This window comes from Lathyrus oleraceus, chromosome 5 (genome assembly GCF_024323335.1).
Source record: "Lathyrus oleraceus cultivar Zhongwan6 chromosome 5, CAAS_Psat_ZW6_1.0, whole genome shotgun sequence".
Classification (NCBI taxonomy): Eukaryota; Viridiplantae; Streptophyta; class Magnoliopsida; order Fabales; family Fabaceae; genus Lathyrus; species Lathyrus oleraceus.
In genome coordinates, this window is record NC_066583.1 from 9300383 (window position 1) to 9316276 (window position 15894).

Genomic DNA, 15894 nt, shown 5'->3' on the forward strand with positions numbered 1-15894 from the left:
GCGCTCACACCTTTGGAAATCCCAAAATCTTTGGACATAGTTAAAATCTCACTGACTTGCGTCTTTTTAAGATCATCCCATTTTGAAAAAAAAAGTTCAGAGATGAATCTTTGTATGGTGTTTGAGTGCATTCAAAGATGCATCTTCGTATGATGTTTGAGTGTATTTAAAGATGTATTTCCGAAATATTCTCTGAATAAATGTTTTTATTCATTAAATTTGATAAGTTTTGAGGCCAACATATTTTAAGTCATTTTAGACCATGAATTAGAGAGTAAACACATATGTTAATTGATTCAAACATATTATACAATTATGAAAAAAGTCATAATTATCAAAAATATATTGATAATATATAAATTGTTTAGAAAACATAAAATAATTTCAACCAAACAAAAATTCTATTGAGGATCTCTAACTTCTTGCCTTCTCTTCTGTTTATCTGCATTGAGGTGAAATAAGGTGTCGAGTGGGCCTTCTGGAATGTTCTTTAAAGGGGCATTGACTTTCTCTTGGACTTCAGGGGTTGCTTCATCATCTGGAGTCTTGTGGCCCTGTGAAGTAGAGGTTTGAGACAATTGACTATGAGTAGTAGAACCAGATGGTTGATAATCTTGACATTATGAACCATCAAACAAGTTATCTTTAACTCGTGGTCTCATGGTCTTTACTGCGACTCTTTCATGTCGTACATGCGCGGTTTGAGACACAACCATAGTTGTGCATTTTGAGTGACATGTACACTCATTACGTCGTATATGTGCGGTTTGAGACACAATCATGATTGTGCATTTTGAGTGACATGCACACTCATAATTAGCTCATCTTATTGGTTGTGCATTTTGAGTGACATGTACACTCATAACTAGCTCATCTCATTTCACATGTCATTTTTCTTTATATTTTTTTAATAAAGATAAATTATTAAATTATATTTTCCTTATATTTATTTATTCAAACTAAAATAAATAAAAAATAATAAAATATTAAATCAAAATACAGAAATTTGAAGGCTCCTTAGCATAACAAATAGCAATTTAAATCCATTACTTTGGCTCTTTAGCATAACAATCTTGCTAGGTGGGAATATCAGATTAAGAAGGCTTTCTTCAGTTTATTCCATGTTGTGATGGAATTTGAGGGTAGAGACTGGAGTCAAGCTCTAGCTCCATCTCTTAAAGAAAATGGGAAAAGATAGAGTCTTATTGCTTATGGATTGACACCTTTAGCTTTTATCGTGTCTGCGTACTGCATAAACATTGATACATGGAGATCAGGATCTTCGATGAGATTTCTTGAGAATTGGTTTTGTTGCAAAATTTACAACAAAGTGGATTTCAACTAGAAATTGTGCGTCTTAATGGCAGGGAGTGCAATATTCGAGTGTGGCTCCTCTTGGGACGAAGCAGTGAAATCCTTAAGAGGATGGTTGACGTTTGCAGCAACCATTTATGGGATATTGAACTGGACATGCAGCTGTCTGATTCAGCGTTTTAGGTGAATAAATTGCTTGACTTCATTGATGGGTTGTGCTACCCTATCCTCTGAAGAACGAGTGTTTGACATACAACCAACTAATTAGTAGGGAAATATAAGTAAAATTTGCCTTAGTCTATACGGTGCAACAACAGAATTACGATATTGACTAAATTGGTCCCCGACAATGACGCCAAAAACTTGATATGGACAATCCGCAAATGTACAAAATCAGTTGTAGTTTTAAAGATATCGAACCCACAAAGACCAATGGTCAAACTTATTGTTATCTAGCAATGCTATGCAAATCTAAGACTACAATTCTTACGGAGACGAATAATTAAGTAAACTGAAATTAAAAATGGAATTTGTTTGGAAGATCGAATGAAAACAAGGTCGGAATCTAATTTCCAATCGTACTTCTGGGACTCAGATAAATCTCAGTGTTTTGTTTTGGTTTAAAATAATTTTCAGAGGAAATACGGATTTAAAAACACAACGCACTCTCGCGCAACCCGTGTTATGCTTCGAAACCGCAATTGCTATGCTCTCGTTCTACAAACTACAATTTCAAGCCAATTTTTGAAAATCGATAATTCCATATTAATTGATAAAGCACTGTCATTGTTTTTAAAAATTAAAAATCCAAACTTTTCTGATCGGACACCGACCTCACATTGTCGTGCTATTGATCGGTATCTGAATGCTCTCGCTATCGTGTAAAACGTTTTACTTTAAAAATAAAAGTTTAGAAGCGAGATAAATTAAACTTAAAACAGATGCCAAATGATTTACCGAGTCCCGTCGGAATGACGATCCTCACATACCAGACTCAAATAACTTAGTCAGACATAATTGACACAAAATTCATGTTATAATTATTATGCATACAAAGTGGAGACACGAACATGAACATGATAATGATATTCGTTTAAAATTTAGAAGCAAAAACAACAGCAAATCCAATAAAAAAACATTACTATTATGACTCTAAAAAGACAAGTGCGAAAAAATAAAGTGATTAAATGAATCTGAAATTAAAATTGAGAAGTAGTATGTAATTGAACTTCGAATGCCGACAAGATTGTTCGATCCAAGAACACAACAAAAGCCTAAAGTCACTAAGGTGTATTAGTTCCCCAATGCGAGAAAGCTACTACTTTACAATGGTGAGTTTTTTTTTACTTAAAACTAAATTTCCAAAACTTGCACAATATTACGATAGAACTTGGATGCCTAAAAATCTAGTAAAACTGCTTATATATTGTGTTACACGTGCCAAGGATGCAGTCCCAACGTGTAAGGATCGTAGGAGAAAATATAAGAGAAGTGGGAGAAGACTGAGCCAGTTTCAATTGCAAATTTTCAGGTCTCGAAACTCATGGTGGGTGCCATGCATTGTGGCGGTCGCCACAATTGCAATTTTTACCAACACGGCTGACCCACAAGCCATGGAGGGTGCCAGAGGGTTGTGGTGGTCTCCACGAGCTCAGAATTTCGATTCTTCGCTCTTTTTTCTTCTTTCTAGTGGGTCCCATGACTACCTAGTCATGGCCAATACCATGGCGGGCGTCACAGAGGTCGCCACCACCAGTGCATTCTTGCCATTTTTATCTGATTCACATCGTTTTCGTCCAATTTCTTCGTGTAACAACTTCCACTTGTAAAATACTTGAAATATGGACAAAGTACCAGCATAACACTACATACAAACATAGAATGAAACTAGAACGAATAAAAATGCATGCGAATCAGGCTGGAAAATGCTATAGATTTTACGGTTATCAAACTCCCACATACTTGAATATTTTCTTGTCCTCAAACAAGTTGTCACTCATATGAAAAACTTTGGAATTTTTGCAGCTTATAATGTCATGAATTATGAAAAACATCAGCATATGAATATTCGTTCTCCCTCCTATACAAACAAATCTGAATCATGTTATTATGCCTAAGCTTAACTTACTCACCCTCCTTTTTGTCCTTTTTCATTCTAGTGCAATCACATTAAGCTCTTTATCCTTACACATTCATAGTAGGGCATTTTGTTAGTGACTATGATCTCATCATTATATTTTTCTTTTTTTCTTGCACATTGGCTTAAGTGTCAACAAATAAAAGTATCTGCATAGTTGAACTAAATGACCGAGTGAGGATCACCTAATTTAGAGGGAACACTCATTTTTATTTATCTTTTTGTTTTTCTTTCTCTCTTTTAAGCCTGCGACCATTCACTTATTTGCATCAGCTTCATATGTAGTGTGTGTTTAGGATGATGCTGATTGCTAAATAAACTACTTAAGGATTACTGAAGAGTGAGAATTCAAGGTTATGTTATAATAAATATCCAAATTGATTTCCATTTTCAGGAGATTCAAGGTGTTAAAACGATACCGATCTTGTGTAGTTTTCATAAGTCTCCACAATTTAACCTCAATCTAGTATGTAGCCTAATACTTTCTGATTATGCAATAAATTTTTTAAAAAAATTATATGAATCAAGAAAATGGGAAAATCAATAAACAGAGGAAACCACACAAAAAGACTCGACAACACATGCAATGAGAAACACATACTACATAACTTTCGTCTTGTTGCTGATATGCTTTTTCATTGAATGTAGTTATAAGACTAGGATTTTTCATCGTTGTCAGATGCTCGTCGTGCTGGTGCTGCAACGAATAGCTCATTCTAGCGGCAAGGTGAGTAGATTTTTATTTGATATCTAGTAATCAATGTAGGTAAAGATGCAATTTTTTTGGTGTCAATGCAATGTTAGGTGACTACCGATTTTCCAACACTGAGATTTACCTGAGAACAATGTCTTATTGTTGTAACACTTCACTATGGCAATAGTCAAGTAAATTAATTGTTGCTGAAAAGAAATTAGTTTTGTTTGGTATTTGGTTCTAATTGTCTGTCCATGCATTGTTGTTTTGTATTTCGTATAGTTTTCAAATTCCAATCTTGGAACAAGAAAATCACATTGTATTTCATACACTTGTTTGATGCAGTTTTTTTTTACTTTCATATACTTGTATTTTATTTGATGTATTTTATACTTGTATTTCACATACTTGCTTTATGTAGTGGAATTTGGTGATTATTATGAATAGTTAAAAATTAATATCAATTTTTGTAGATTCTTATATACTATGTAGATCTATTTATCTTTCTTTCTTGTGTTTAAAGAGAGGAGAATCGTATAGTAGATTATTGTCTTCGTGTATATATATTGTAGCATTATTTCCAACACCGACATGACACATACACATTTTTCAGTGGTTTCGGTGCTACATAAATTCTTAGTCATGACATTTATGCAATTTGTTACCAATGATAATCTAGATCTTGGTATGCAACCACCGATAAGGTTAACTCTTTTTGATGGTTTTTTTTTATGTGGTTGTAGTTATTTGTGGCAATGCTGCTAGTAAGGAAAATTGTGCTTATATTGGTTGTCTAATATAGCATATAATTTTATATTTATTCGCACTCATTAGGGTGATCCATGATTACTTAATTACTGAAATTTATGGTACACTACAAGATTACAAGATTAGAGTATAGTTGACAATGTTATTCTAATTTGCCACATGTTTCCATTCACATAGAAGGAGTAGGAGATATCAAGTGTTGGTGTAGAAAATCAAGTAAACTTCCATGTTAAGTCATTTGTCAAGGATGTTAGAATGGTTTGCGAGTTACACTACATCATCAAAGACTACTATGCTACCATTTTCTTTGTCATGTATTGGATTGAAACATTTCAACCGAGAGTTGTTGAGAAATTTCATATTTATGATTATCGTTATCCAAGAAATAATTCAGGCCATCTACTAATGCTTATAATGTATCTGTTCTGATAGAAGTGATAACGATTTTTTTAAACATTAATAGGGTTAGAATTTATTTTTTATTTTGTTTTTTTATAATAATGCTAAAAAAATTAGGGTATAATTTTATTTTTTAAAATATTCCATTTCCGGCGGTTCAAACCACCACAATTTACCGTTGATGCAAAACGTTTAGAACTATCGCAATGATAATTTGGTGGCGGTTCAAAATCGCCGTAAATATGTACGACGGTTGGGGCGACAGTTTTCTAAACCGACGTAAAACAGCCTCGCGACACACACTTTTGCGATGGTTGAGAAACTGTTATGAAATCGATTTTGTGAGAGTTTAACCGCCACAACTTGCGAAACTAACCGTCGTAAGTTATTTTTTTTATAGTGAATGCACAATTGGATTGTGTAAGTATTGTGTTCTTGGGTAACAGTAAAAAGTTTGTTTCAAGTTTGGGCAACACAAGACCAAGAGAATCTTATACTATGTCCATTATGATGTTTGAGGGCCTATAAAAGAGCCCTTTGTTGGAGGTTCCATGTACTTTGTGACATTCACGAATGATTTTCTTGTAAGTCTGGGTTTATTTTATGAAATATAAATTTTAGGTCTTTTCCAAGTTCATATTCTGGAAGGAAGAGGTTGAGAACCAAACATGGAGAAAAATAAAATATTTGCAGTTTGATAATGGAACTGAGTACATTGACAAGAAGTTCATGCATTTATGTGAGGAGAATGAAATTCATAGGATCTTTTCTGTGAGGAAGACACCACAGCAGAATGGTGTTGTGCAGAGGATGGACATGACTCTGACGAAGAAGGAAAGGTGCCTTTGGTTGAATGCTGGTCTTTCAAAAGGTTTCTCAGCAGCAACACTCAATATGACATGCTATATAATCAACATATCACCACAAGCTTTATTAGATGGAAAAATTGCAGAGGAGGTATGGATAGGTAACCCATTGATATGAGTAATTTGAGGATTTTTGGGTGTCCAGCATATGCGCATATTTCTAGTGAGGATTGGTCTAAACTTGGCCCTAAGTTAAAATAGTGCATCTTTATTGGCTACAATAAATGTGTGAAGGGGTACAAGTTATGGGATCCGATTAAGAGCAAGGTGGTTGTCAGTAGAGATGTTGTATTTGATGAGCAGTCCGAGGAGCTAATAAATTATGGTTGTCTCAGAAAAGTTATGTTGAAGGTTTTTTTAGCAGATTTGACATAAGCAAAGCAAAGTAAGCGAGTACTCCATTGCGAATCCTTTTAAGCTCTCTTTGGAACAATGTATGAAGACAGACTCAGAGATTGAAGGTATGTATAAGATTCTTTATACCAGTGAAGTTGGTTGTTTTATGTATGTTATGGTTTGCATTTGACCTAATTTGGCACAAGCAGTTAGTCAAGTGTGCAAGTTCATGTCCCAACCAGGGAAGCAACATTGAGAAGCAATCAAGTGGATTCTAAGGTACTTGAAGGGTACAACAGATTGTGGTATCATGTCCAACATGAAGTAGGGTATTCCATCAGTTGTGGGATATGTGGATTCAGACTATGCAGGTGATCTAGATGATAGGAGGTCTACAACAGGGTATGTCTTTACTCTTGTGGGGAACCTATATGTTAGAGATAATGAGTTCAATCCATAGTAGTTATGTCTTGAATTGAGACATAATACATGGTTGTGGCTAAAGCTGCCAAGGAAACATTGTGGCTTACAGGGTTAGTGAAAAAGTTAGGTGTTAAGGAAAGTGGGGTTCAATTGCATTGTGATAGTTATAGTGTTATATATTGGCGAACAATCAGTTGTATCATGCTATGACCAAGCATATTGATGTGAGGTTCCACAAGATCAAGGAGTTGGCGTCTAAACATATATTACTTCAGAAGGTTCACACTTCAAATAATGAAACTGGTATGTTGACCAAGCCAATCACTAGTAATAAGTTCAAACAATGTTTGGACTTATTACATGTTTCTTAGTGTTAAACATGAGGTGTACCTCCCCAGTTTTCAGGATGAATCGTTATGCAGAAAGTCTTCATAGGGGTTTGATATTCGACAAGGTGGAGATTGTTGAATATGGCCATATTAATGAGATAATTATGAGTTGTTGAGAGTATAACTCATATTGTTGAGATAATTCTGGGTTGTTGAAAGTATAACTCATATTGTTGAGATAATTATAGGTTGTTGAGAAAATATCTCATATTGTTGAGATAATTATGAGTAAAGATAATTGTTTGTTGGGAGAAATTAAGGATTAAGGTTTTAGATAAACTAAACCCTGTATTATATATATGACTCGTAACATTGTAATCCTATGCAATTCACAAGACATAAATAAATAGAGTTATAACTACTCTATAGTCGTGGACGTAAATAATTTGGCCGAATTGTGTGAACAAATTTTTTATTTATTTTTCTCTACTTTGATATGTATTCACATTTTTATTCTAACCGTTATCAAAGAAGAACTAAACTTTGAAATTTCAGCAAGACCTACCTCACTTGACTCAATCGTCCCATAAACGAGACACAATCCCCACCATGCTTAGTGTTTGATTCGTCCTTGTTCATTACTTTACATCTCTATAACTTCTATAATATTATTTATCTTGATCAATTAACATGTTAAACTAATAATCGACAATACAAAACAATATAGAGTTGTCAAATTAAAAATAAATAAATCATAAACAATGAGTCAATCCACAATCTTCATTCATGCACTTTCTTAATACAAAATAAGCAAAAGTAAACTATACTTCTTAGAAAACATCATAAAACGACATTATTTGCCCTCACTATGAGTTATCGCATGTGTTAGAAAAAACTAGGATGCTAAATGCTAATATGAACTACCTAGAAGTAATAGGCCTTGAAGCTTGGGATACTTGATGGTAATGTGCTTCTCATTAGTATATTGAGAAATTTCAGAAAATGTTGATTTTGTGTAAGAATACAAATTTCACAATCCTTTTCAAAACCAAGGAGGAAGGTGCATCAAAGAGGGTTAACAAGGAAGGTCACAATAATGCAACCGTGACAATTAAGTTAGGGAAGGAGAAGAAAAATAATCATAATATATAGTGTTGTTCTATCCTAATTGCTCACACTTGTTATTTTTATTCTAATAATTAAATTAAAAGTAAGAAGCACAAGGCAAAAGCTAAATAGAAAATTTAGACCTAGTGGTAGACAAAGTTAGGTTTTGGTGCCTAAAAATAATACATGTTGAAACATTATTAGTGCCTAAAAGGTTAAAATAATAATGTATTTTGGCATGTTGTGTTAGTGCCAATCACATAGTATGGGTTTTGAGTTGTGTTAGTACCATTTCAGATTCCTAATAGGAATGCGTTTACTTTTTCCCTACATATACAACCCCATTTAGTTATTAATAGAAAGAGGCAGCTTATAATTAGATTATAAAAGCTTTATAATTAATCAACTTTGGCATATTTAAGCAAAAGTTACAAATAGTGACATCATGCATAAATTAGCAAAAGTTTTATAAAAATATTTTTTTAACACAAATATAAAATTGTAGTTTGTATTGATTATAAAAATTTATATTATTAACTAATTATTTCAAATATATTTTTATTAACCAAATTATGCATAAACTAACTTTACTATAATATTCGATTCCAAACCCGAATAAAAAAAAAGGAGTTGTGTTAGGTAGATCACAACCAAAGTAATTTTTTTTCCAGACATTGATCAAATATATAATGGCCTGAATGATAGGTCGTTTCTCGGAAACAACACGTTGTATGGTTCGAGTACAATGTCAAATAAATAAAGAACGTATATTGTCATTTTGATGAAGTAAAATATGAGAGTAGAATTCTTTTTGGAACATAGAATATAGGCACACTTACTGGAAAATCTATGGAAATAGTAGACACTATGGTTAGAAGGAAGATCAATTTCATATGTCTATAAAGAAACTTAGTTGACAAATGAAAAGACAAAAGAATTAGATAGTTTGGAATTTAAACGACAAAGTTAGATCAAAGAATGGGGTGGGGATTATTGTAGACAATCAATGGAATAAGGATATTATGGATGTAATAAGAGTGTGATATTCAATCATAGCGCTAAAACTTGTAGTGAAACAAAACATATTTAAGCAATTCACTTTAAAGTATAGTTTTGGAATAATTTAGAAGGTTTATTTCAAAATATACAACAAAGAGAGTTTTTTTTTTTAGGAAATCTATATGGACATGTAGGGAGCATAACAAGAGGTTTTGAAGGCATTCATGGGTATGGTCTCGGAGAGGCAAATGTGAAAGGTAAATTCATCATAAATTTTTCATCGAGTTTTGATCTTACTATAACTAATACATGCTATAAAAAAAAAGACGGGCTTTTTAACATATTTAAGAGTGGGATGACATGTTCTCACATTGAGAGAAGATGTTATCCCAACGTAGAGTATTGGTTATGAATTTAAGAGTCAATAGGAGAGCGAAGAGAGGAAGCGACACGGGAGCTCCACATATTAAGTGGTGATATTTGAAAGATGAAAAATAAAAGAGTTTCCAACACAATATCTTAAAGGGGTTTCAAACAAGCACAAGGAAGTGGAAATGATATTTAAAATAAGATGGTACAAGAGATTGAAAAAGTAGTTAAAGAGACGTTGGAAGAATCAAGAAGATTTGGATCTATGGGTTAAATAATCATGGTGGTGGAACCTAAGAGTTTAGAATAAATTTAAACTAAAAAATGAATGTTTTAAAGAATAGTCTAGGTGTAAAAGTATAAGTTTTGGAAAAAGTATAATAAAGTTAAGAAAGAGAGTAAGAAAGTAGTGAGTTAAGCAAGAACTCAAACTTTTGGAAGATTATACCATTTTTTAAGAATCAAGGATGGAGAAAATCTATATAGAATTGCTAAGGGAAGAGAAATAAAGATAGGAGATTTGGATCAAGGGAAGTGTGTTAAAGATGAAGAAGGAAAAATTTGAGTTCAGCAAAATGATATAAAGCATAAGTGAGAGAAGTATTTCTATATTTTATTTAATGAATGATGTGATATCTCGCCGAACTCAAACATGCTTGACATTACAAAGGAGGGTCAAAACTATAACTAATATCGTCGGATTCAAAAACACGAGGTAAAAAAAATCATTAAAAAGGATGAGTAAAATAAAGGTGGTTGGACAAAAAACATACCTAATGAAGTATGGATAACTCTTTAAGATAAAGGCGTTAAAAGGGTCACCAAACTATAAGGTTAAAGAAAAAGTCGGATGAATGGAGAATATCACTTTAGTTCTAATCTATAAGAACAAAAGGGTATACAATATTATTCAAATTATAGGGGGATTAAACTATAAGTCATACCATGAAGTTATGGGAAAACGTGATTGAACAAATATTAAGAAAATATATTGCTGTCAACATAAAAGTGTAAGTATTTTTATCGTCTCCACAAGGACTGGCCGTGTTTCAAAGATCGTTAAGTAGTTTCTATGATTTTAAGGATGGTGTATCAAATGTTATTCGTTTTTGAATTATGAAATAATAGAAAGTAAAATGAAAGAAAATAAATTGAACTTTAGTCTTAATAGTTTAGAAAACTTGTTGGGGTTATATTTCGTCGATTTATCCTCATATGTTATCATTGATCAGTAGTATGCAATTCTAATCATCTATTAATATTATCTTCCACCATTCTATATCGTAACTCATGTCTGATTCGATAACATGATATCGACTTTATTGCTTAATGGACAATCTCTCAATCTATTAACCAATACAATAGTATTAAGCTTCGATGGTTCATACAGACACTAAATCTAAATATATGTCTAGAGCTTAACTTATCTAATACACGAAAAACTTGGATCTAGTAATGACTAGTACCTTTCAAATATCAAGTAAAACCATGAAAACATGTTTAAGGTGACTAATCTAAAACAAGCATTACGAACGAATAATTCGTCAATATTAAAGCATAATAAGAATTACATAGAACACCATGATCGTGATCAATGCATGATTCTACGGACGACTACATCTAACCCCAACAAAAGAGAAATTAGTTACACTTACTCAATGTAGCTTTACAATTTATACCTAGAAGAAAGAAGTTGAAAAGCGTCTGTTGTCAATTCCTCCGACAACGCTTGTGTCCTCAATCTTCCTCTCCTTTTCTCCCCTGTTGTGTTTCTAGTGAAGAATAAATTTCTGTCAATATGTACTAAAAAAACTACCACAAGTTCTCTCGATGCATTGACTGACACTCCTATTTATAAGGTTCTGATATGGCATTCTTTCTAAGCAAGGCTTATAGCTCGGTTAGCGCGCCTATTTTTCTCCTCTAAGTTTTGCCAACTCAATGCAAGTTGCTTTTTCCACCTTTCCTCGCTTAGCATGTAGCCCAAGCTTGCTTAGCGAGCAAACCCTTACTTCATATGAAGTAACTTAGCCTAGAAGTCATGAACCTCCATACCTCGCTTAGAGTTTTGATCTTGCACTAAACACGTTTTGTTGCTTAGCCTTAAATTTTCTTGGCTATGAATTATATTTTTGTTGTCATAGCTCGCTTAGCGAGATCCTATTCTTTGCTTAGCGAGCTTTTGTTGTTGAAAGGTACTTTTTCACTGGTTTTGGTGTTTTTACACAGTTAAAAAGTTCAAATAGAAGTTTTATGGTGATTTACTGATAAATCAGGAGTTTTTTTGTTGACTACTTGTAAAAGAAGTTAATAAGTGCTTAGGTACGTTATGTTACGCCATCATGTACGATAACATCTACTCATTCTGTTTTGATTGTGTCGAGCAAGTGTGTCATGTTTTATTCATGCTTTGATTCTATTACAATGAGCGTTTTTGCTTTAGCAGTTTGCTGGCTGATTTTCTTTTGTTCATGTGCGATATTTTGATTCCATTTTCCTTGCATTTAACTCATACTTGTACACGTTAGTAGTGGTTCAACATAGCTTCAATTTGTGTTGGCTTCCTCTACTTTGTGTTTTGTCACGCGACATTACTTCCATTATAATATAATTAATTGCAATGATTTTGATTGGGATGAACGCACTTCACGATAGCAGCTTGATATTCGATTTGTATTGACATGCAACATTTTTATTTTGTTACATTTAAGTATAATTTAAATTTTGTGTTGGCAGTTGTGTATTGCATGTCCGCCTGTTACATGAAATCAATTCAAGTCCTCGTGTTACGCTGATTTAACACGTACACCTATGTGTTTGTTTACTTTCTGATTCGATTGTGATGAATGTGTGATGGCTTTAATTGTATTGTATGTGTTTAGACTATACATTTATGTTGTTGCGTGCTTGTGTGCGGCATTGTGTTTCTTACTATATGTGGCATTAAATTACGCCCTTACGTTAGAGTTTGCGCCCTGCGCTAGAATTCACGCCATTGCATTACAATTTGCGACCTCGCGATAGAACACGCGACATTGCGTCACAATTCTCGCCTTTCAATTATTTTCCATCAATTCATAAATCATTTTCAAACTAACGCGAATAAAATACTTGATCAACATCAAGTTCCTTTTCCTCTTACTCGACTAAAAATATTTTTCTCAATTAAACCGGATGAAAAATGAGTTATTGGGAATAAGCCTCCCTTTCCCCTGAGAGTTTAGACACTGGTTGTAGAGTTCGTTGTTCAAATACTTGTCTTCCGTATCAAAATACAATAATTAACCGAATTTGTTTCGTTCTTTCATAGAAGAAAAAGGATAAATTGGGTGCATTCCTCTTTCTTCCTCGAGTATTTGGATACTGGCTGTAGAGCTCGTCGTGTGAATATTCGTCTTATGTCAAAGAACCATTATTTAGTTTGCCTCACATCTTTTACAATAAACTTGGATGAAAAGGGATTAATTGGCTTAAGCCTCTTTCTTCTCAAAGTACTCGGATACCGACTGTAGAGCTCGTTGTGTGAGTACTCGTCTTCCATCTAAAAATAATCCAATAAATCAAACTTTTTTTCACCGTAGTGTGATGTCAAAACCTTTTCATAAACGAAATCAGAGGCCTCTGTAAATGTTCCCTCATTACTACTAGTGTTCGTAGCAAGAACACAATCATAAATATCTCCAAAGATTTCCTAAATTTCAAGAACACAATCATAGAAAGCACACAATTATGGTTCTTCAACCTTGATCAAGTTCAAGTCACGCTAAAATATTAACCTTTCCACTTGCATCCACTTGCTTCCTACCACCATTTTCTTCTCAAGTAATCTAGCGAGCAAACAATTATGGTTCTTCAATAATATTTAACTCCACCTTCTTTCGAATGCCTCCTTGGAGGTACATGTTTATGAGTTTTGCAACCCTTCAACCACATTCAAAGTATATCTACCAAGGCTAGCATAATTGTATTTTTGATAAGGTACAATCTCTTTCCTAACCTTATCATGATTCAATTTGAAATCAGACGTCTCTGCAAATGTTCTCTAACTACTACTAGTATTCGTACCAAGAGCCTCCACCTCCAATTGATTCTTCTCCGTCATAGTTTCTAAAATCTTCATCTCTAGGTCTTTACTCTTTCTCCTCTTACAAGACTCACTGAAAGTAATAAATTTGCAAACGATCAACTTTGATCCTCTTAGATTTCAATTCCCTCTACTCATAACCCTTATCACCTCATGGATAACTATATGCAATTCACAACCTTACCATCAAACTTGATTTGATCAATAATCAAGGTTTTGGCAACCTTAAAAATATAATAGTCTACAAGTTTCATATCCTAACCACATCTTCCGACGAGATAAACTGCTTTGATATCAACCTTGCCTCGAAAACTCTATTGACAACTCAACTCTCATATACATTTTTATCCCTTTTCTCTGGAAAAACTTATTAATTACTCTAAAACAATCTTAAATCATCTACGATGTCTTGACTTCAAATCTTGTAGTTTGTTCATATACATCAAACTAGATTCAACATCAAATAACACAAGCATATATTTAAAAGTGAAAGCCAATTAAATAAATGAGCACAAGTTTTTATTATCCAAGAAGTTATTTACACACTTCCTTTGATCTTAATTTACATGATGATACAAAATACATCACATATTTGTTTGTTCATTAAAAAGAACAAAAAAAAAACAGAAAAGGGTTTATCTTCTTAGTCTACAAATTACAATCCAATCCAATTCTTGATACTAATTCCATAGAAATTAGCTAGGAAAAATAAAAGCTTTGAACTCCATTTATCGAAGCTTCTGTTGTCTTGCAATGAATTCTTCCACAGTGCGACGAAATTCATCATTGCTCATTCCATCTTCAGGATATAAACTCGATTTCTTCACCATCTTTTTCTTCTCTTTATCAACTTCAATGCTTCTCATCTTTCTTTTTTCATTCTCACTCTCACACCTTTGCAGCACTTTCTGATCCTTCTCATTATCACTATCCACACCCCTCACCAACTCAATTTCCGATTGACACCTCCTATATTCCTTCACTTCCAAATCCATCTCTGTTTTCATCCCCTGTTCATCACTTTTCTTAACATCTTTCTCAGAGATTTTCACCATGCTTTCGTCTATTATTCGACGACCCTTTACGTTACTCTCCACTTTCACACTCGATTTTCTCTGATCAGAACCTTGGATTCTCTGATACATGTTGCTATTCTGGAGAAACTCGAGATACATATCATGTTCCGAACTTTTTCTCTTTGAAGAATCATTTGAGAAAATACCAGATTGAGCAAAGAGCGTGATAATAATAACATTCCCAATCAGAAAAACAAGTCCAGGACTAACCTCGAACCCTCGAAAATACTCGCTTGAACTCTTCAAAGCCAATGGTAGTTGTTGAAACGAAAGCCTTGAAATCAAAACCAACACAACACACATCTCAACATACCTCAACAAATCCGTAATCTTTCGAAGCTGACTATGTTTCTGAACTTTGTTGGATTTCACTGCTTTGTGCTTGTGCAAAACGACTGAACCCATTTTTCTTAATGGAACAGAACAAAACAGAACAGGCTCTGTTTTTTGTGTTACTCTGTTCTGTTTTTTAGATAAAAGGAACTGAGAATTTGTGCTGGTAAACAATGTATATGAAAGCAGATTCTAGAGAAACTGCAATGGTGTTTGGGATTAGAAGCATGGAATTGAGTAAAACTGTTTGATATAAAAAAATTGAAGTGTGAGTTAGAATCTGAAAACAGAGTATCTCTGTTTTTTGTTCTGTATTATGTTTGAGGTTTGGTTATATTTTTCGGAAATGAGTGGTGATGTTTTGGTCTAATTTATAGATATGAAAGAAAAGCATGAGAAAAATAAGTGTTTGTAAAACAATTTATTTAGAAACACGAATCTAGTTCCTTTTACTTTTTCTTGGTATTCTATTTCTTTTTTCTTTCTTTCTTTTCTGTTTAAATAATGCCTTTTCTTTTCCTTTTAAATAATGCTTTTTCTTTTTCTTATTTTATTTGAAAATTCAACCCACTCCCTCCTATTTTTAATACATATTTTAAATAATTTTTTATACTTATTGTTTATATTTAATTTGGCATACATGAATCACTTAGTTATCAT

At 33.3% G+C, this 15894-nt stretch overlaps 1 protein-coding gene across 1 annotated transcript; it reads right to left on the minus strand.

Moving 5' to 3' along the window:
• Positions 1 to 14322: 14322 nt before the first annotated feature.
• LOC127084650 (uncharacterized) lies at positions 14323 to 15641 on the minus strand. Its single transcript, XM_051025138.1, has one exon. It carries the CDS (start codon positions 15304 to 15306, stop codon positions 14554 to 14556), a length of 753 nt encoding a protein of 250 aa, XP_050881095.1. The 5' UTR covers positions 15307 to 15641; the 3' UTR covers positions 14323 to 14553.
• Between the last annotated feature and the right edge of the window lie 253 nt (positions 15642 to 15894).